The sequence below is a fragment of the Geotrypetes seraphini genome, chromosome 6 (genome assembly GCF_902459505.1).
Source record: "Geotrypetes seraphini chromosome 6, aGeoSer1.1, whole genome shotgun sequence".
Classification (NCBI taxonomy): Eukaryota; Metazoa; Chordata; class Amphibia; order Gymnophiona; family Dermophiidae; genus Geotrypetes; species Geotrypetes seraphini.
In genome coordinates, this window is record NC_047089.1 from 29289674 (window position 1) to 29310480 (window position 20807).

A 20807-nucleotide genomic window follows, 5' to 3' on the forward strand; every position below is an offset into this window, starting at 1 on the left:
AACATCCATCTTATATTTAAGAGTAAACCCTCTTCCAAAAAGACGGTATGTCCGGGCAAATCCAAAATGCATACAAGTAGGAGGAACTTTCCAAATGACATTTGGGGCACAGATTTGTCTATAAATGACCCGTTTTTTGCAGCTGCGTAGGGGGTCACATACGCCCTATGTAGAGTTCTAAAACTACATTCCTATATCTCAGCGCTATGAACTACTCTGGGAATTGGATGAGCAGCCTTTTTAGAACAGAGCCTAGCGGGGATTCTTTTGCCCAACTTTGGGCATGAGAACGTAACACCAGCTGAAACCTGGTGCAAATAAATTAGAGCAAATAAATCAATGCTGGGGCAAATAAATCAATCCTGGTGCACAACTTGGGTGTGCATCCCCCCCCAATTCTGTGACACTGCATTTAATTCACTGTAATGCCCCTGACCCGCCCATGCTCTTACCATAGCCATGCCCCTCTTTTGGGTTGAGCACGAGAGAATTTGCCCATGCAAATCCAAATGAGTGTCATCAATGTCAACAACTGATTGTTAGCGGTCAGTTATTGATTAATGGATCATTAATTTATTTGCACCCAGATCTCAGGATTGCACCCCAATTTGGGCGCCATTTATAGAATTTAGGGGAATGGGGCAATTCTATAAAAGGACTTATTCTATAAAGAAAGTAGGCCCATATTCTATAAACAGCTCCATAAGTTAGGCACCAGTAGGCACCCTATTTGCGCCTAACTTAAGCAGCAAAGCCATTTAAAAGCCACCTTAAAATTGTTTAAAATCAAAAAATATAGGTGCCTAGAGGTACCTACAAACCCGGTACCTAGATTGCATTTATGGCAGTGCCTAAACACGCCCAAGGTCAAAGTAGGAGTGGCTAACACCAGAAATGCCCTTAAGTGGCGCAGGCGCTGCCATGGACACGATTTACATCAAACATAGGTGCCAGAAATGTAGGCCTCGAAAACTGGGGGGGTATGTGTGTAGAGGTGGGGTTATTGGGTGGGAGGGACGGAAGGAGAGAGAATGGGATTGAGGATATCCTGCCTATTCAGTTGATTGCATCAGGAGAATCCTCACACCCCAAATCCATCCCTAACTATGCCTATTTGTTGGTAGACACCTCAGAGTAGATGTCTACATCGAAGTGATAGATGCCTACCAAGTTAGGCAGCTACCAGCTAATTAATTTTTTAATGATGTTCTAAATTTTTTTCAATGGTGCTTTCAATTAATGGTGCCAATTAAGAAAATTAAATTAAGTGCCTAGATCTGCTAGGCACGTCAATCTAGGTGCCTATCTTCAGGAACCTTTATGGAATCTGAGCTGAAATGGGTGTGCAAGATTATAGAATTAGGGGGATAGTGCATAAGGAAGAGGTTTTTTTTCATCCTCATGCTCTGTCATCAATTCATTTCCAGACTCTATAATTTGCCTCCTTTACCTTCTTCAAAGAAGACCATGACCAAGAGAACCCATCCTTCAGGTATGGTAGCATTACTAAGCCTCGAATCAGCCACCACGGAACAAGAAGCAGTTTTGAGAGGCTCACGACAGGATCTCTTAATGAACAGGCGTAAAGACACCAATTGGATGACGGGGAGCAATCAGATAGCTTCTTAAGGACTCTTGCTTATAAAGGATGGTGGTTGATGACAACAGCTCCACTTTACTATGCTCTGGACACTGTTCACATTACTGCAGCTGTGAGAACAAGATCTATTTTTCTGATGAGGCCAGAGGAAAGTTAGATGATGCCTTACACGGGACTTGAATTGTACAGAAAATGCTATAACAATCAATTTATTCATTGGCTTTCTTTGTGTAAAGTAGCCTTACCTGAATATTGGTTTGCTTGATGCATGCTGACCATGTTCCTTCTTTGGTCTTTATAGTCTGGTGGGGGCCTTGTCAAATGCCTATTTAATTGATCCTGTGGAGTAATTTTATCCTAAGGAATATGATGAGAGAGAATTAGACTGCTGTTTCATAGAAATGCTTACCTTTCCTGTGTCAGGTACACTTTGGATATATTCAATGGGTCTATCACCTCCCCCTACACCCAAAAGAGCTTACAATTGGTGGTCTAGAGCAGTGGTTCCCAACCCTGTCTTGGAGGACCACCAGCCAGTCAGGTTTTCAGGATACTCCTAATGAATATGCATGGGGTAGATTTGCATGCCTATCAACTCCATTATATGCAAATCTCTCTCATCCATATTCATTAGGGGTATCCCGAAAACCCGACTGGCTGATGGTCCTCCAGGACAGGGTTGGGAACCACTGGTTTAGAGTTCATTGGACATTTGCATATCATTGAAGACTCATTTGTTTGACAAGTTTTAAATCTTAAATTATGTCACTGTCTTAACGTTTATGAATTCCTACAGCTGTCTATATTCTTAATTATGCCACTGTTTTAACTTTATTAGATTTTAACCGATCTATTTTATTGATTTTATTGTATTTCAGACCGATTGTTTTATTGTGCATCCTAAACATTGACTGTATGCATTTTCTTGCTGTGAACCGCTTCGAACTTCTGGTATAACGGTATATAAGAAATAAATTATTATTATTATCTTGCATCTCATTACCATGCAACCGGCAACAACCTAAATATCACTGTGGTAAGACAAATACAGTTGTATTAAGGCCCTTTAAGTTACGTTAAAGGGCAAATAACATGACTTCAAGCTTTAATGCAGCTTGATAACCTACCTCTCCAACGCCAATAAAATATCCTTAATGTAAAAATGTTACCCCCCCCTTACAAAACAGTAGCATGGTTTTATGCACCAGCTACAGCAGAAATAGCTCCGACACTCACAGAATTCCTATGAGCATCGGAGCTGTTACCGCTATGGCCAGCACTTAGAACCGCGCTACTTTTTTATAAAATGGGGGGAAGTGGGGTGTTAATTAGGTGTTTATTGAATGTTGTTGTTGTTAGGTGCCATCAACTCATGCTCGAGTCCTAGCAACTTCATGTATTGCGGATCTAAAAAGAAATTGGTTTTGTGCTAGTCCGGAAAGGTCCTCCAGCGTCATCCCCATGGTTGTTTTCAACATGTCCAGCCATCTGATTGCAGGTCGTCCTCTTCGTCTGGTTCGTTCAGTCTTCCTAGACATGATGTCCTTCTCCAGTGATCTCTCTCTTCTGATGGTGTGGCCAAACTGAGACAGTCGTAATTTCATCATTTGCCCTTCAAGTGACATAGCCGGTTTGATCTCTTCCAGAATTGACTTGTTATGCCTAAAATCCTTTTCCAGCACCGAAGCTCAAATGAGTCAATCTTCTTTCTGTCTTGTTTCCGTAATGTCCAGCTTTCGCATCCGTAACTGACCACTAAGAAAACGAGTGCATGGACAAGTCAGATCTTAATTTGGAGTGTTACCTCCTTGCTTTTGAATACTTTGTTGAGAGCCTTCATTGAAAAGCGACCAAGTGCCATTCTGCAGAGTATTTCCTCCTTTCCAACTTCTATCGCCTTCAAATTCAAAATTTTCATCATTTGCCATGTTCATGATCGTCGTCTTGTTTATGTTCAGTTTTTATACCATGTTGAATAAGCACCAAAAATCATGACTTTTCCCAGTACTCGGTTGCCTCTCCATTGGTTTCTATTGATCTTCTCATTCTGTTTTTGTGCATTTTTCACATTGATGAGTCCTCAGCTATACAACAGATAATCAGCAAAAGCCACAAACAAAAAAGAAGGAAAAACCTTTGCAGATCTCACAATAGAGGAGGAGTGAAGACGGCCTAAGAGCAGACAACCGTCAACCAGGGATGATTAAACCAATTCATTCAAGGGATTTACCCAACACAGCTTGGTTTTGGCAACACCCACATCAAGGATTCACATCATTTACTCTGACATGACATCAATAAATAATGAGAATATAGTCATGCGGCTATGATTGTTCATAAAAACGCCATCAAAACACTATGTAGGCTTCTGCCTAGGCTAGAACAGCATCTCCCAAAGAAGTGAATTAGACCATTATTTGGGGGAGCTTATTTCTCTGGACCCCCCACCCCCGTCATATCTGGCCCATTCTTGAATTTAATTTCTTTTCATTATCTCTCATGCCAAATGAGGTCCTGTTCTGTTGAATTTTCATATACAGTATTTAGCCCTATTTGGGCAGGTAATCTCTACCCTTTAAGTATAATTTCTTTTTGTTGGATTGGAAAAAATAAAAATGTCTATTTTCAATCTGCTGCAAGTCAATTTCAGAACCTGGGCACTTCTTTCTTTGGTTCACTCTGAGATTCAGTATCACTCAGTAAAGGAGAAAAGGTTTTTCCTTCCCAACAGATTAAGAACATAAGAAGTTGTCGCTGTTGGATCAGACTAGTGGTCCATCGTACCCAGCAGTCCGCTCCCGCAGTGTTCCCCAGGTCAAAGACCAGTGCCCTGACACTAGCCCTACCTGCATATGTTCCGGTTCAGCAGGAACTTGTCTAACTTTGTCTTGAATGCCTGGAGGGTGTTTTCAGAAAGAAACACTTATTAACCTTCTGGCGTTTCTAGCTTTATATTATGCTCGGTTTACTTCACATTTTTATTTTCTCTTTCACCTCTCTCTGCCCTGTTTTTGTTTATTCTTCTCTCTTCTCCTGACGTTTTAGGCAGTGAGGGAAACGGACATGCATCTACCCCTTTCTTGCTTTCTTTAACTCTTTTCTCAGTTCTCTTGTCCTCTGATCCGCCCTTCATCTTCCCTCTTCTAATCTTCCTCATCCTGCTTCCATCTTCTCACCTCTATTAAAGCTGCGAGAGTAGGGGAAAAGTAATCTCGGAACTGCAGCTGGTGCGTCTCGCCTTGCACAGCCATTGATTCATTTTGTCCACTAGCGACAACCAGCTATGGACAGTGGGGGGCCACAACAGGTCAGAGGGTGCCCCTCCCCTGCCTCCACCTCTGCTCCTTCCCTGATCCCCCTGCCGCAGGCACGCTCCCCCTTCCCTTCCCTCATACCTCCAGTTGTTCACCGCCACAAAGCAACAAGAGCTTCAATGTGCTCTTCGCAACCCCCCCATTTCCTCTCCTGCTGACGACACTTCCTACGCGCGACACCCAGAAGTGACTTCGGCGGGAGAGATGATGTGGTCGTGAAGTGCACTTTAAAGTTGTTGCTCGCGGAAGTGAACCTAGAGGAGGAGCACGCGTGTGGCGAGGGGAGGAGTGAGAAAAGGCAGGGGCAGAGAGCAGGAGGGGTGCCAGCACCCACCCAATTTGACCCCCAGGGTGGACCACCCCCCCGGCCCCTCTTACTATGCCACTGGGTCAGACGTGAGCATGCATGGGGGGAGAGGGGTGCCGCCATTAGTGGCTGGCAGCATACCACCAGCTTCCACACAGCTCAGAGGGCACGGTGGTGGGGTTCTGGCAGAGGACATCTTCAGCTGGTTATGCTTGGGTATCTTCATCAGATGAAGTAATCTAATGAAATACTTTTTTACAGAAAGGGTGGTAGATGCGAGGAACAGTCTCCCAGTAGAGGTGGTGGAGTCAGAGACTGTGTCTGAATTCAAGAAAGCCTGGGATAAGCACGAGGAATCTCTTAGAGAGAGAAAGAGATAATGGTTAATGCGGATGGGCAGATTGGATGGGTCATTTGGCCTTATCTGCCATCATGTTTCTATGGTATTACTTTTAATATGATAGGATGGGGGGAGGGGATAGGAAATACATAGGCCCACCCAGAAATGAACTTCTGGCTATGTTACTCCCTCAAACGTCTCAAGATTTTAATAGGCCTCAGGTTTAATCTTTTCATGTGGTTTATAGCATCTAACGTAGAAAAGAGAAGGAAACCTCACCGTATCAGCCAACATCTGTTGCTGGAGAAGAAGCTGCTGTTTTTGTTCCATTAGTTGCTTCTGCAAAACTTGTTTCTTCTCCATCAGTTGCTGATTAAATGCTGATTGCTGGGATCTGTTCATGTAGCCACTACCTGTGTTTGGGTCTGACAAAGCCCCAGGAGTTGAACTGGGGCCTGTGCTTTGGCTGACCATGCAATGTTGATCCTGAGGAGAAAAGAGAACATTTTGTGAAGGACCAAAAAATAAAAAGTTATTATGCTCACCTTTCACTCATCCCATGTTTACATGTGTGGGCATCTACTGGGCTCTGGCAAACTAAAAAGGGAAGATTTGGATGGTACAAAGTCAATTAAAGAAAATCAGAGGGAAGAATACTAGGATCTATGAATGTTTGATCCGTTACTGATAGTATATTTATTTAAATACTTGATACAACCCACATAGTTTCAAAAAATACAGTAAAACGTTGGTTTACGAGCATAATTCGTTCCAAAAACATGCTTGCAATCCAAAGCACTCGTATATCGAAGCGAATTTCCCCATAGGAAATAATGGAAACTCAGACGATTTGTTCCACAACACAAAAACTTTAATGTAAAATACTAGATGTACTTGTATTGCAAGACCTCGTTCATTTAGAACAGTCACTACACTACCGCAGCGTCAGAGAGAGAAGAACCAGCGGCTCAGTTGTGATGTGTGTATACTGTAAGTACTTGTATTGCAAAACATTGCTTGTATATCAAATTAAAATTTAATAAAATGTTTTGCTTGTCTTGCAAAATACTTGCAAACCAAGTTACTTGCAAGCCAAGGTTTTACTATATATATATAGGCAGTTTACAACTTATGGGGTAGTTGATATGACAAGACATGAAATGCAACAAATATTAAAAGATATAAGACAGGCCCAAAATGAATTAAAGCTACAATTTTCTGGATAGAAAAGATAAAATACATCTACATCTTCTTTCGTCTATGGACAGATTTAAGTATAAAAACAGCACTTGTATCTTATGAGCTACATCTCACACTATCAATATAGTAATGAATCATTTACAAAAGAGATGGACTGATATTCTGGATATTTCTTTGTGGTATAGTTCTATATTTGATTGTTGGGTGGGAAAAGGGGATGGCTACCTACCTAAGGAAATCTGTCCCTGTCTCCTCTATTGCCTCCGGTACAAACTATACTCTTGGTGGAATTCTGTGCAAACATTTTCAAAAATTCTGCGCACAATATTTTAAAATTCTGCAAAGTTTATTTGTAGTGTTTTGCATAGAATTCTCCTATCCTGAGGCCTGAAATTCCTTCCTGCCTTTTCCTCTCTCAGGTTCCAGCCTCTTCAATTCCCTCTCACTCCAAATGCAGTTCTGTCTCCCTCTAAATCTCACCCCTTTCTCACTTACACCCTGAATCCCCTCCTTTGCCTCCACAGTCTGGCATCTCTCTCTCCCTCTCCCCATTGCCTAAGAATCTCTTCCTCCCTTCCCATCTCCTTTCTGGTCTTTGTCACTCTCTCTTCCTCTCTCTACCAACCCACACCCCCATTTACAGGTCCAGCATCCATGTCTCCTCACCCCACCCACCACCTCTCTCACTTGCACCCTGAATCCCTTCCCATGGTCTGGCATCTCTCTCTCCCCCTCTCTCTACAGTCAAGTATCTCTTCCTTCTCATTCTCCTTTCTGGCCTGGGTTTCCTTCTCATCCCCTTTCCCCTCTATTTACGTACCCAGCATCCATGTCTCCTCCTCTCTCCTCCTCCTCCTCCTGCAGGTCTATCATCCATGTACCCTCCTCTCCCACCTACTTGCAGTGCAGCATCCATGTCTCCTCTTCTTCTCCACCTGCAGGTCTAGCATCCATGCTCCCTCCTCTCTCCTCCTCCCCCTGCAGGGCCAGGGTCTTCCCTCTGCTGCATCATCTATCTACTAGAAGTGATGCGGCAGATGGAAAGCCGTGGTAGGGGCAGCTGGAAGAAGCCTGTTCACTGCACTGCCTCTGCAAACTGGCTGCCACCACTGCTGCTTCTTTGGGAAGTCCGCATGTATGTCTGATCTTACAGAGGGTGAGGGAGGTTCAGAGGAAGAAGGAGAGGAGGGGATGGGGATGAGAACAGGAACGGGCAGAACAGAAGCTCTGCACAGAATTGTGCATAGCATGTGAAGAATTCTGCATGGATGGGGAATTCTGCACAAATTCTGTGTTGTGCAATTGCACAAAATTTCACCAGGAGTAAAACTAGAGGTGCCAAGGGACAATGTAATTGAGGTATATATTTACAAAATTTTATGTGTGAGAAAAGCTTCAGAAATGGAAGCAACAAAATAATAATAATAAAAAAGGTCACTTTATTTGGTGTTTATAAAAGGAGTCCTCAGCACATTTGACAGGGCTCTCCCCTAAACATTTAGGCCCAAGACCTGGGCCTAGTTTGCCCATGCTTTAATCTGGCTCTGAATGAACAAGACACACTCTGGCCAAGGAGCTTCTTTTTCAGATCCGCTGAAAATGTTGATATACCCGCTTTGGGCACTAGATGGTGCTGCTTTTGCATTTCAGGTTTCCACATGCTTGTTCTTCCATTCAAATGCCATGTAATTAGAATTTTATATACACAACATAAAGGAAACCAACAAGCAGCTTGTGGACAGACGGCTGAACAACTCTTAACTTTATTTTGATTCTTAGTTACAAGTGCATTACCTTACTGAAATCATAGAAGATGCCTCCCTACTTCAGTTTGCAGTGTTTGATTTTAAGTTTAAGTCTAAATACTAAGGGCCTCTTTTACAAATGGCAAATTGCCTCACTTTGCAAGGTAGGTGATTTTAGCAAATACAAATAAACCATAAACTATATTGTGATTTTAGCGACATGCTAACAGTTAGTACTGTTAGCAGCTGACAGGGACATATCTAGCTGTCAGTAGTCACTAGCGGATACCTGGTTTAAAAAGGGATTTGTGTTAGAAGTCTGCACGGGAACGGGGATCACGAGAATCCCATGGGTCTCGCGGGAATCCCCCCTAACCCATGGGACTCCTACGGGGACCCCCCTCTGGCCCATGGGACTCCCACAGGGACCCCCCTCTGGCCCACAGGATTCCCACGGGGATGGAAGGCTTTGGAAGCAGGGTTCGTCCATATAATATAATGGACACATCAGCCTTAGTAAAAGAGGGGGTTTATAAGTTAATTACCTGAACAAAAAACAAAAAAAGGGTTCCACCAAAGAGATTCCATAAGGAAAACAGCAGCGCAAACACAAAAGAAACTGTGGAATTGATGATCCTGTCAGAAGTAATTGTTGCTTTTTATGGGGACGGGCGTGGATGGAGGTAATTCCTTGCGGGGATGGGTGGGGACGGAGAGGATCCTAATGGGGACGGGTGGGGATGGAGAGGATCCTGGCGGGGACGGAGAGGATCCTGGCGGGAACGGGCGGGGGATGGGTGGGATTTCTGTCCCCGCGCAACTCTCTAGTGTGTGTGGGGGTTTCATAGTTAAAGGACTGTGGGAACCAAAGAGAGATCAAAATCGCCTGTTCTAGTGTCTCAGGGATAAAGAGAGGTGATAAGCCTGGTAGGGGCAGAGAAAGTGAAGCAAAAGAGGTGACCTTGGTGCTCAATCTTTCTATTCAAAAAAAGTCCTGTGTTGTGATAGACAGCGGGAGATGGTGTGGCTGATGAATTAGGAGCCAAAAGTTTGACTCTCCCCTCTGCCACTGATCTGTGTGACCTCAGGGAAGTCATTTTATCTCTCTGAACCTCTATTTACTTGACTGTAATTAGGTGATAATAATAGCTTTAATTCCTTCTTCCTTTTCCTTGGAGTTTGCTGGAATGGGGTGGAATTTTTTTGGAAGCTTCCACACAGTCCTGGTGCCAGCAGTGTCCTGCCAAATCACCCTCCTCAAAGGTGGCTTGTATGCATGGCTCCAGGGTATTTCAGCTGTAAGCACATTGGAATCCTATATCAATTCCAATTTTTTCTATGTTATTATTATCTTAGCTTCTGAGAAATTCTACAGGGGTGAACATGATGCAAATGACTGCAGCAGTAGAGCCAGATGTTCAAAAGGAGGAGGACATTAAGAATGAGTAAAAATTAGGAGCTAGCACGGATTTTACTGGCCAGTAGATATTAGTTTAGGCTGTGTTTGTCTGCAGAGCATTAAAACCAGCAAAGCAGAACTAGCTGCCTAACATGGGTAGGAGTTGCTGTAGGTGTTAGAACAGGTGAGGCCACAGGAGCCATGGCCTCCCCAATAATTGGCAGTCGACCGGTCAGTGCCCGCCCTCCTACACACCTCCCAGCACTGTACTTTTAAAGGCCTGCTCGTTGATGCTGTGCAGTGGCTGCCTGAAAATTTAAAAGTGTGGTGGGGGGAGAGGAGGGGGGAGAGTCAGGAGCTGCTGAGAAGTTATAAGAACATAAGAATAACCTTACTGGGTCAGACCAATGGTCCATCAAGCCCAGTAGCCCGTTCTCACGGTGGCCAATCCAGGTCACTAGTACCCAAGGTATAGCGATATTCCATGCTACCGATACAGGGCAAGCAGTGGCTTCCCCCGTGTCTTTCTCAATAACAGACTATGGACTTTTCCTCCTGGAACTTGTCCAAACTTTTCTTAAAACCAGCTACGCTATCCGCTCTTACCACATCCTTTGGCAACGCTTTCCAGAGCTTAACTATTCTCTTGAGTGAAAAAAAATATTTCCTCCAATTGGTTTTAAAAGTATTTCCCTGTAACTTCATCGAGTGTCCCCTAGTCTTTGTAATTTTTGACGGAGTGAAAAATTGATCCACTTGTACCCATTCTACTCCACTCAAGACTTCCTAAAGCCGTGGTCTTCCTTAGGGCACGGCACCCCTCCCCCTATCCACCAACCCTCCCCTGCTCCTCTCCTTGCTGTGCGCGTGAGGTTGCTGCCCGCATCGGCACTCTCTCTGACATCATTTCTGGGACCCACACCCAGGAAGTGATGCCAAAGGGCGAGCCGACACCGACCTGGGCATGCTGCTCACGCCAGAGAAGTTAAAAAGGTGCGGGGGAAGGGGGCGTGCGGGCCGCAGGGGGGGTGGGGGAGGGGTGCCACCGCCCCAGGCGCCGCTCACCCTGCCTGCCATATGTGAGCGTGTCTACATGCAAGCCCGCTGACGTTGATTTACGCTAGTGTTCTATAGAACGGGCGCTGAGAGTGTGGCATTGGCGTGCCTAATTGCAGGTGCCCAGTTCTAGAAATGCCCTCCTCCTGAAGGTGTTTAAGCAATGATATTTTCGCCCGAGCTCATAGAAGGGACCAAAGCCAGATCTTACAGTGACTGAATGTCAGCGCTTCCAATCTCGAGGCAACTGCGCTGCAAATGCTGAACAATCATGTCTTCAAGTAGAACAAAGCTTGACACTGATTAATCATTAAAGCCGCTTCAGGTTCCTTCCTGGCTTTTCGAAAGAGGAGAGGAGGAAGGCTGGCACGTTTCCAGGCCGCGCGAGGTCGTCTGATGTGCATCCAGCCCCTCTCTCTGCAGCACAGGGCAGACATGGGCGTAGGCACGGAGCAGTCTTAGCCCCTAATGTTTCATTTCAAAGCCCTCAACACATGCATACCTCTGCTTATTTATCATTTCTTTCGTATTGCAAAACTTTAAAGTGCTAGACAAGTTCACCACCAGCACGGCCATATCTTAAAATCTCGCACGCATCTAATTTCTTTCAGCACAATTAATCATAAACAACCTTAAAGTTTGTACACAAGCGTGGAAGTGAGGTTCTATCTAGAACAGGGGTCTCAAAGTCCCTCCTTGAGGGCCGCAATCCAGTCGGGTTTTCAGGATTTCCCCAATGAATATGTATGAGATCTATGTGCATGCACTGCTTTCAATGCATATTCATTGGGGAAATCCTGAAAACCCGACTGGGTTGCGGCCCTCAAGGAGGGATTTTGAGATCCCTGACCTAGAACAACATGGGGATGAGGACCCATACGGGGATGGGGACAGAATCCATGGGTTCAGGCAGTGGCATAGTAAGAAGGGGAGGGGTGGTGGCCCACCCCGGGTGCCGTCTCGGTGGGGGTGCCAGAACCCGTCCCCCTCTCTGCTCCTTCCCTAGCCCCCCTGCCATGCACTAGTGCCCCTTCTCTTCCCTTGCATCTCGTTAATTTTCCCAGCGTGAGCAGTATCACAAACTCGCTTCCCCGCGTCGGTGTTGGTTCTTTCTGATATCACTTCCGGGTCCTGCACCTAGGAAGTGATGTCAGAGGGAGAGCCGACACGATGTGGGCAGCAAGTTCGTCATGCTGTTCTCGCTGGGAAAACTAAAGAGTTATGGGGGAAGAGGGTCGCGCACGTAGCAAGGGGGATCGGGAAGGGGGGGAAGAGGGCGTGGCATCACTCACCCTCGCTATGCCACTGGGATAGAGCCTATGGGGATGGGACAGGAGCAGAGCCCATGTGGTTGGGGACATGGGGTTGGTCTCGGTGTCATTCTCTAAACTAGGAGTATCAAACTCAATCACATTAAGGGGCCGAAATCCAAAACACAGGCTAAGTCGCAGGCCAGACCCCGCCCAATCTCCGCCCCAGACCCCGCCCCCATAATAATACTAATTATAACACCATTTTTTCCATTCATTTTTCATATATACACACACAATATAATCTTATTAACACATAATGATTAACCACAAAATTAAACCACACAAAACAGACTGTATGCTTCTCAACATTTATTCCTACCAGAACACAGATAAACCCCTATGCAAATACAGGACCAAAAACTAAAAGTACTAATATATAAAAAAAAACACCTCAAGATTCTGCATGCAGTACAACCCCCAGAGAAAAGAAACAAATGTATTTCTTCCTGAGCAGTGCAAAAGATAGACAGCAGATTAAAACTCCCCCCACAATCAGATTACAAAATAGAGAGTTGCGCGGGGACAGAAATCACACCCATCCCCGCCAGGATCCTCTCCGTCCCCACCCGTCCTCACCAGGATCCTCTCCGTCCCCACCCGTTCCTGTCAGGATCCTCTCCGTCCCCACCCATCCCCTCAAGGAATTACCTCAATCCCTGCCCGTCCCCATAAAAAGCAGCAATTACTTCTGACAGGATCATCAATTCCACAGTTTCTTTTGCTGTTTTCCTTGTGGAATCTCTTTGGTGGAACCCTTTTTTTGTTTTCTATTCAGGTAATTAACTTATAAACCTCCTCTTTTACCGTATTTTCGCGGATATAACGCGCGCGTTATACGTGATTTTACGTACCGCGCATACCCCTCGCGCGTTATATGCCTGAGCGCGGTATAGAAAAGTTTTTAAACATAGTTCCCACCCCGCCCGACGCCCGATTCACCCCCCCAGCAGGACCGCTCGCGCTCCCACCCCGAACGACCGCTCGCACGCGCTCCCACCCGCACCCGCATCCACGATCGGAGCAAGAGGGAGCCCAAGCCCTCTTGCCCGGCCGACTCCCCGACGTCCGATACATCCCCCCCCCCCGGCAGGACCACTCGCACCCCCACCCCGAAGGACCGCCGACTTCCCGACAATATCGGGCCAGGAGGGAGCCCAAACCCTCCTGGCCACGGCGACCCCCTAACCCCACCCCGCACTACATTACGGGCAGGAGGGATCCCAGGCCCTCCTGCCCTCGACGCAAACCCCCCTCCCTCCAACGACCGCCCCCCCCAAGAACCTCCGCCCGTCCCCCAGCCGACCCGCGACCCCCCTGGCCGACCCCCACGACACCCCCACCCGCCTTCCCCGTACCTTTGTGTAGTTGGGCCAGAAGGGAGCCCAAACCCTCCTGGCCACGGCGACCCCCTAACCCCACCCCGCACTACATTACGGGCAGGAGGGATCCCAGGCCCTCCTGCCCTCGACGCAAACCCCCCTCCCTCCAACGACCGCCCCCCCCCAAGAACCTCCGCCCGTCCCCCAGCCGACCCGCGACCCCCCTGGCCGACCCCCCCACCCCCCTTCCCCGTACCTTTGGAAGTTGGCCGGACAGACGGGAGCCAAACCCGCCTGTCCGGCAGGCAGCCAACGAAGAAATGAGGCCGGATTGGCCCATCCGTCCTAAAGCTCCGCCTACTGGTGGGGCCTAAGGCGCGTGGGCCAATCAGAATAGGCCCTGGAGCCTTAGGTCCCACCTGGGGGCGCGGCCTGAGACACATGGTCGGGTTTGGCCCATGTGCCTCAGGCCGCGCCCCCAGGTGGGACCTAAGGCTCCAGGGCCTATTCTGATTGGCCCACGCGCCTTAGGCCCCACCAGTAGGCGGAGCTTTAGGACGGATGGGCCAATCCGGCCTCATTTCTTCGTTGGCTGCCTGCCGGACAGGCGGGTTTGGCTCCCGTCTGTCCGGCCAACTTCCAAAGGTACGGGGAAGGGGGGTGGGGGGGTCGTGGGGGTCGGCCAGGGGGGGCGCGGGTCGGCTGGGGGACGGGCGGAGGTTCTTGGGGGGGGCGGTCGTTGGAGGGAGGGGGGTTTGCGTCGAGGGCAGGAGGGCCTGGGATCCCTCCTGCCCGTAATGTAGTGCGGGGTGGGGTTAGGGGGTCGCTGTGGCCAGGAGGGTTTGGGCTCCCTCCTGGCCCGATATTGTTGGGGAGTCGGCGGTCCTTCGGGGTGAGGGTGCGAGTGGTCCTGCCGGGGGGGGGATGTATCGGACGTCGGGGGGGGGGCATCAGGCTTTCAGGATGGGGACAGACCTTCAAGGGGGGACAGGACTTCAAGGGGGGACAGTGCACAGAAAGTCAGGGGGGGTGAACGGAGAGTCGGGACAGCGCACGGAAAGTCAGGGCAGTGCACGGAAGTCAGGGGGGGTGAACGGAGAGTCGGGACAGCGCACGGAAAGTCAGGGCGGGCGAAAGGAGCGTCGGGCATCATGCGCGTTATATGCCTGAGCGCGGTATAGAAAAGTTTTGGTACATATCATCGTGATTTCTGCGCGCTATACCCCTGTGCGCGTTTTACACAGGTGCGCGTTATATCCGCGAAAATACGGTACTAAGGCTGACGTGTCCATTATATTATATGGGCAAACCCTGCTTCCAAAGCCTTCCATCCCCGTGGGAGTCCCGTTGGCTAGAGGGGGGGTCCCCGTGGGAATCCCGTGGGCCAGAGGGGCATCCCCATGGGAGTCCCGTGGGTTAGAGGGGATTCCCGCGGGATTCCCGCGATCCCCGTTCCCATGCAGACCTCTAATACAAAACTCATTGATGACCTTCCGGAGAGCGGTAAATACCCTCCTCTTCAACTAAAATTCAACCACAGTCTACGCCTCACCCCCCTTCCCTCTAACCTCTCTTCCCCATTCGAAACTTCTACTTAAATTGCCGTACAGTCCATTCTTAACCTGTACTTAAATTACTGTATAGTCCTTGTATTTAAACTACTGTATAGTCTCTGTATTGTCCAAATATACACCACTGTGAATGTTGCTTGTAGCTACTGGGTGGATGGGATAAAAATCTAAATAAATAAAACAAATAAATAAATAAAAACCAACCTGGCCGTTTTATACGGCCCGCGGTCCGATGCCCCCCCAGTGTTACCTTGTGGCCAGCTCCCTCCTCCTCCTCACAGCCGTAGTGTGCATGGAGCTGTGTGCAGAGGCTCCTCATGCATCCTGCACCTGAACCGGAAGCCTTCTCTCCGACGTCGCAACGTCAGAGGGAATGCTTCTGGATGAGGTGTGGGACGTGCACACTACAGCTGTGAAGAGGAGGGAGCCGGCCACATGGTAACACTGGGGGCATCAGACTGCGGGCCGGATTTGTCCCACGGGCCTTGAGTTTGACACCTGCGCTCTAAACGTTTGAGACTAGCCTTTAACTAACCTATAAAATGCCTAATATCAACACATCTTAGACAACTGGCAACTGAATTCAGTGATGGGGGGGGGGGGAAAACTGCCGACGCTGTCTTTGATTTAACTGAATCGCTGCTAAATGGCATCATTTGTGTCTTGCCTGCTAATCAGACTCCTATCATCTGCAACGTTCTTCCATCACGGTGCCCCGTTGTTCAAGCATCTTACCTGAAAACACACTTTACTCTACACAACCCCACACGAACAACCAGAAACAAAAACATCTTCGCCTATCCTAAAATCACTGGCTGCAAATACAAATCCTTCTTCGATAGAAGCTTCATGTTCCAAGCTAAGACAACAATCCTGGCTGGGAAACTACATAAACCAAACCAGACAGACCTACAACACATTCCGAAAATCAATCAAAAGCACTCTGTTTGACAAATTCATCACCTAAACAGACCTACGCTTTGTCCCCCTACAAACCAAAGCAATCTTCAGGCAATTCCTACCCCTCTCACTTTCCCTCCCCTTACAACCCCTCTTACATTCCCTCCCCTTACAACCTCTCTCACTTTCCCTCCCCTTACAACCCCTCTCATTTTCCCTCCCCTTACAACCCCTCTTACATTCCCTCCCCTTACAACCCCTCTCACATTCCCTCCCCTTACAACCCCTCTTACATTCCCTCCCCTTACAACCTCTCTCACATTCCCTCCCCTTACAACCCCTCTCACTTTCCCTCCCCTTACAACCCCTCTTACATTCCTTCCCCTTACAACCTCTCTCACTTTCCCTCCCCTTACAACCCCTCTCACTTTCCCTCCCTTACAACCCCTCTTACATTCCTTCCCCTTACAACCCCTCTCACTTTCCCTCCCCTTACAACCCCTCTCACTTTCCCTCCCCTTACAACCCCTCTTACATTCCTTCCCCTTACAACCCCTCTCACTTTCCCTCCCCTTACAACCCCTCTTACTTCCCCTTACAACCCCTCTCACTTTCCCTCCCCTTACAATCCCTCTCACCTTCCGTCCCCTTACAACCCCTCTTACATTCCCTCCCCTTACAACCCCTCTCACTTTCCCTCCCCTTACAACCCCTCTCACTTTCCCTCCCCTTACAACCCCTCTCACTTTCCCTCCCCTTACAACCCCTCTTACATTCCTTCCCCTTACAACCCCTCTCACTTTCCCTCCCCTTACAACCCCTCTTACATTCCTTCCCCTTACAACCCCTCTCACTTTCCCTCCCCTTACAACCCCTCTTACATTCCTTCCCCTTACAACCCCTCTCACTTTCCCTCCCCTTACAATCCCTCTCACCTTCCGTCCCCTTACAACCCCTCTTACATTCCCTCCCCTTACAACCTCTCTCACTTTCCCTCCCCTTACAACCCCTCTCACTTTCCCTCCCCTTACAACCCCTCTTACATTCCTTCCCCTTACAACCCCTCTCACTTTCCCTCCCCTTACAACCCCTCTCACTTTCCCTCCCCTTACAACCCCTCTTACATTCCTTCCCCTTACAACCCCTCTTACATTCCCTCCCCTTACAACCTCTCTCACTTTCCTTCCCTTTACAACCCCTCTCACTTTCCCTCCCCTTACAACCCCTCTCACTTTCCCTCCCCTTACAACCCCTCTTACATTCCTTCCCCTTACAACCTCTCTCACTTTCCCTCCCCTTACAACCCCTCTCACTTTCCCTCCCCTTACAACCCCTCTTACATTCCTTCCCCTTACAACCCCTCTCACTTTCCCTCCCCTTACAACCCCTCTCACTTTCCCTCCCCTTACAACCCCTCTTACATTCCTTCCCCTTACAACCCCTCTCACTTTCCCTCCCCTTACAACCCCTCTTACTTCCCCTTACAACCCCTCTCACTTTCCCTCCCCTTACAATCCCTCTCACCTTCCGTCCCCTTACAACCCCTCTTACATTCCCTCCCCTTACAACCCCTCTCACTTTCCCTCCCCTTACAACCCCTCTCACTTTCCCTCCCCTTACAACCCCTCTCACTTTCCCTCCCCTTACAACCCCTCTTACATTCCTTCCCCTTACAACCCTTCTCACTTTCCCTCCCCTTACAACCCCTCTTACATTCCTTCCCCTTACAACCCCTCTCACTTTCCCTCCCCTTACAACCCCTCTTACATTCCTTCCCCTTACAACCCCTCTCACTTTCCCTCCCCTTACAATCCCTCTCACCTTCCGTCCCCTTACAACCCCTCTTACATTCCCTCCCCTTACAACCTCTCTCACTTTCCCTCCCCTTACAACCCCTCTCACTTTCCCTCCCCTTACAACCCCTCTTACATTCCTTCCCCTTACAACCCCTCTCACTTTCCCTCCCCTTACAACCCCTCTCACTTTCCCTCCCCTTACAACCCCTCTTACATTCCTTCCCCTTACAACCCCTCTTACATTCCCTCCCCTTACAACCTCTCTCACTTTCCTTCCCTTTACAACCCCTCTCACTTTCCCTCCCCTTACAACCCCTCTCACTTTCCCTCCCCTTACAACCCCTCTTACATTCCTTCCCCTTACAACCCCTCTCACTTTCCCTCCCCTTACAACCCCTCTCACTTTCCCTCCCCTTACAACCCCTCTTACATTCCTTCCCCTTACAACCCCTCTTACATTCCCTCCCCTTACAACCTCTCTCACTTTCCTTCCCTTTACAACCCCTCTCACTTTCCCTCCCCTTACAACCCCTCTTACATTCCTTCCCCTTACAACCCCTCTCACTTTCCCTCCCCTTACAACCCTTTTTTCTTCTGTAACTTTCACCTCATGCATTTGTAATTCGCTGAATGTCCAGCCTTCTTTCAATGTGAACCGCCTAGAAGTCGTCTGACTATGGCGGTATAGAAAAATAAAGTTATTATTATTATTTATTTAAAAAAAATGTATATTCTGCTCTATCAACAAACCTACATAATTTATAACAAACAAGTACATTAAAACAGCAATTTCTTTACAAACTTCAAAACACTTTTAAAAAATCTAGAAAATGAGTACTGATAATCTTACCGTTACTGCAACAGACCCATTCATTGGTTGCTAGCATCACAAAGCATTTCTAACATTTAATAGACATATATTTTCCTGTTCATCCGCTACACAGTGTTGGTTCTCATCCATGTCTGAAAAACAATCCAATTATCTTCCCAGGCAATTGAATCTTTGGGAAGGATGTACCAAAACCAGATCAAAAAGGTCTATTTGTGATTTATAAAAGAATATTGTCTCTTTTTAATACTTTAATAAAAAGATTTAAATACAAAATCATAAGTGTTCAAGGCTTGTGAAGTTGAGGACAGAGCCTGTGGGGAAGGGGGTGGAGATAAGAACATAAGAATAGTCTTACTGGGTCAGATCAGTGGTCCATCAAGCCCAGTAGCCCGTTCTCACAGTGGCCAATCCAGGTCACTAGTACCTGGCCAAAATCCAAGGAGTAACAACATTCCGGAACCCCAAAGAGTATCAAGATTCCATACAGAATCCTAAAGAGTAGCAACATTCCATGCAGTGGCTTCCCCCATGTCTCTCTCAATAAGACTATGGACTTTTCCTCCTGGAACTTGTCCAAACCTTTTTTAAAACCAGCTATATTAACTGCCCTTACCACATCCTCTGGCAATGCATTCCAGAGCTTAACTATTCTCTGCGTGAAATAAAAATTTCCTCCTATTGGTTTTAAAAGTATCTCCTTGTAACTTCATTGAGTGTCCCCTAGTCTTCGTAATTTTTGACGGAGTGAAAAATCGATCCACTTGTACCCATTCTACTCCACTCAGGATTTTATAGACTTCAATCATATCTCCCCTCAGTCATCTCTTTGCCAAGCTGAAGAGCCCTAACCTTTATAATCTCTCCTCATACAAGAGGAGTTCCATCCCCTTTATCATCTTGGTCGCTCTTCTTTGAACCTTTTCTAGCGCAGCTAAATCTTCCTTGAGATAAGGAGACCAGAATTGAACGCAATATTCTTTGATGCAGTCTCAAGGGTAGTATGACGCAGGATCTGATCATGTTGGAAAACTGGTCCTCAACATGGCAGCTGGGCTTCAACGCTAAGAAGTGTAAAGTCATGCATCTCGGCAGCAGAAATCCATGCAGAACATACACCTTGAATGGAGTTGCACTAGCTAGGACTTCAGAAGAACGGGATTTGGGAGTAATCATCAGTGCAGACATGAAGGCTGCCAAACAAGTGGAGAAGGCCTCATCCAAGGCAAGGCAAATGATGGGATGTATCAAGAGAAGCTTCGTTAGCCGCAAGCCTGAAGTCATAATGCCACTTTACAGAGCCATGGTGAGACCTCATCTGGAGTACTGAGTGCAATTCTGGAGGCCACATTACCGTAAAGATGTGCTTCGAGCCGAGTCGGTCCAGCGGATGGCCACTAGAATGGTCTCCGGACTCAAGGGTCTCTCATACGAAGAAAGACTGGGCAAATTGCAGCTCTATACTCTAGAGGAGCGCAGGGAAAGGGGGGACATGATTGAGACATTTAAATATGTCACAGGACGTGTCGAGGTGGAAAACGACATCTTCCTTCTCAAAGGACCATCGGTCACAAGAGGGCACGAACTCAAACTCAGAGGAGGGAACTTTAATGGTGACACCAGGAAGTACTCCTTCACAGAAAGGGTGGTGGATCACTGGAACAAACTTCCGATGCAGGTGATCAAGGCCACCAGCGTGCTCGACTTTAAGAATAAATGGGACATCCACGTAGGATCACTACGAGGGTCAAGCTAAAGAACTAAGTCATTAGCACCCAGACTTAATGGGGTGGGTCAGTAGAGTGGGCAGACTTGATGGGCTGTAGCCCTTTTCTGCCGTCATCTTTCTATGTTTTTAAGTTTCAATTTGGGCACCATCACAGACAGTTTAAAAAAAAAAAAATCCTCACCAAAGTTAGAGGGCATGCTTGAGGAATAGATCAGCTGGAGATCACACCACAGGAATATGAGATGGGTGCATGGGCGTCGGAACAGGAGAGGCCAGAGGGGTCATGGCCTCCTCAAAAATTGGTGCTCGTTAGTCAGTTCCCGCCCATCCATCCTATTCCCGGTGCTGTACTTTTAAATCTTTGGGCAGCTGTCGTGCAGTGTCAGTGA

At 47.6% G+C, this 20807-nt stretch overlaps 1 protein-coding gene across 1 annotated transcript in view; it reads right to left on the reverse strand.

The window, feature by feature from the left end:
• The window catches only part of MAML2 (mastermind like transcriptional coactivator 2), a 200556-nt gene that overhangs the window by 3785 nt on the left and 175964 nt on the right, over nucleotides 1–20807 (reverse strand). The window contains exons 3-4 of the mRNA XM_033948935.1: nucleotides 5841–6047; nucleotides 1846–1957 (exon numbers count right to left, since the gene is read on the reverse strand). Coding sequence (XP_033804826.1) covers nucleotides 1846–1957; nucleotides 5841–6047 — 319 coding nt within the window. The remainder of the gene's footprint in view (nucleotides 1–1845; nucleotides 1958–5840; nucleotides 6048–20807) is intronic.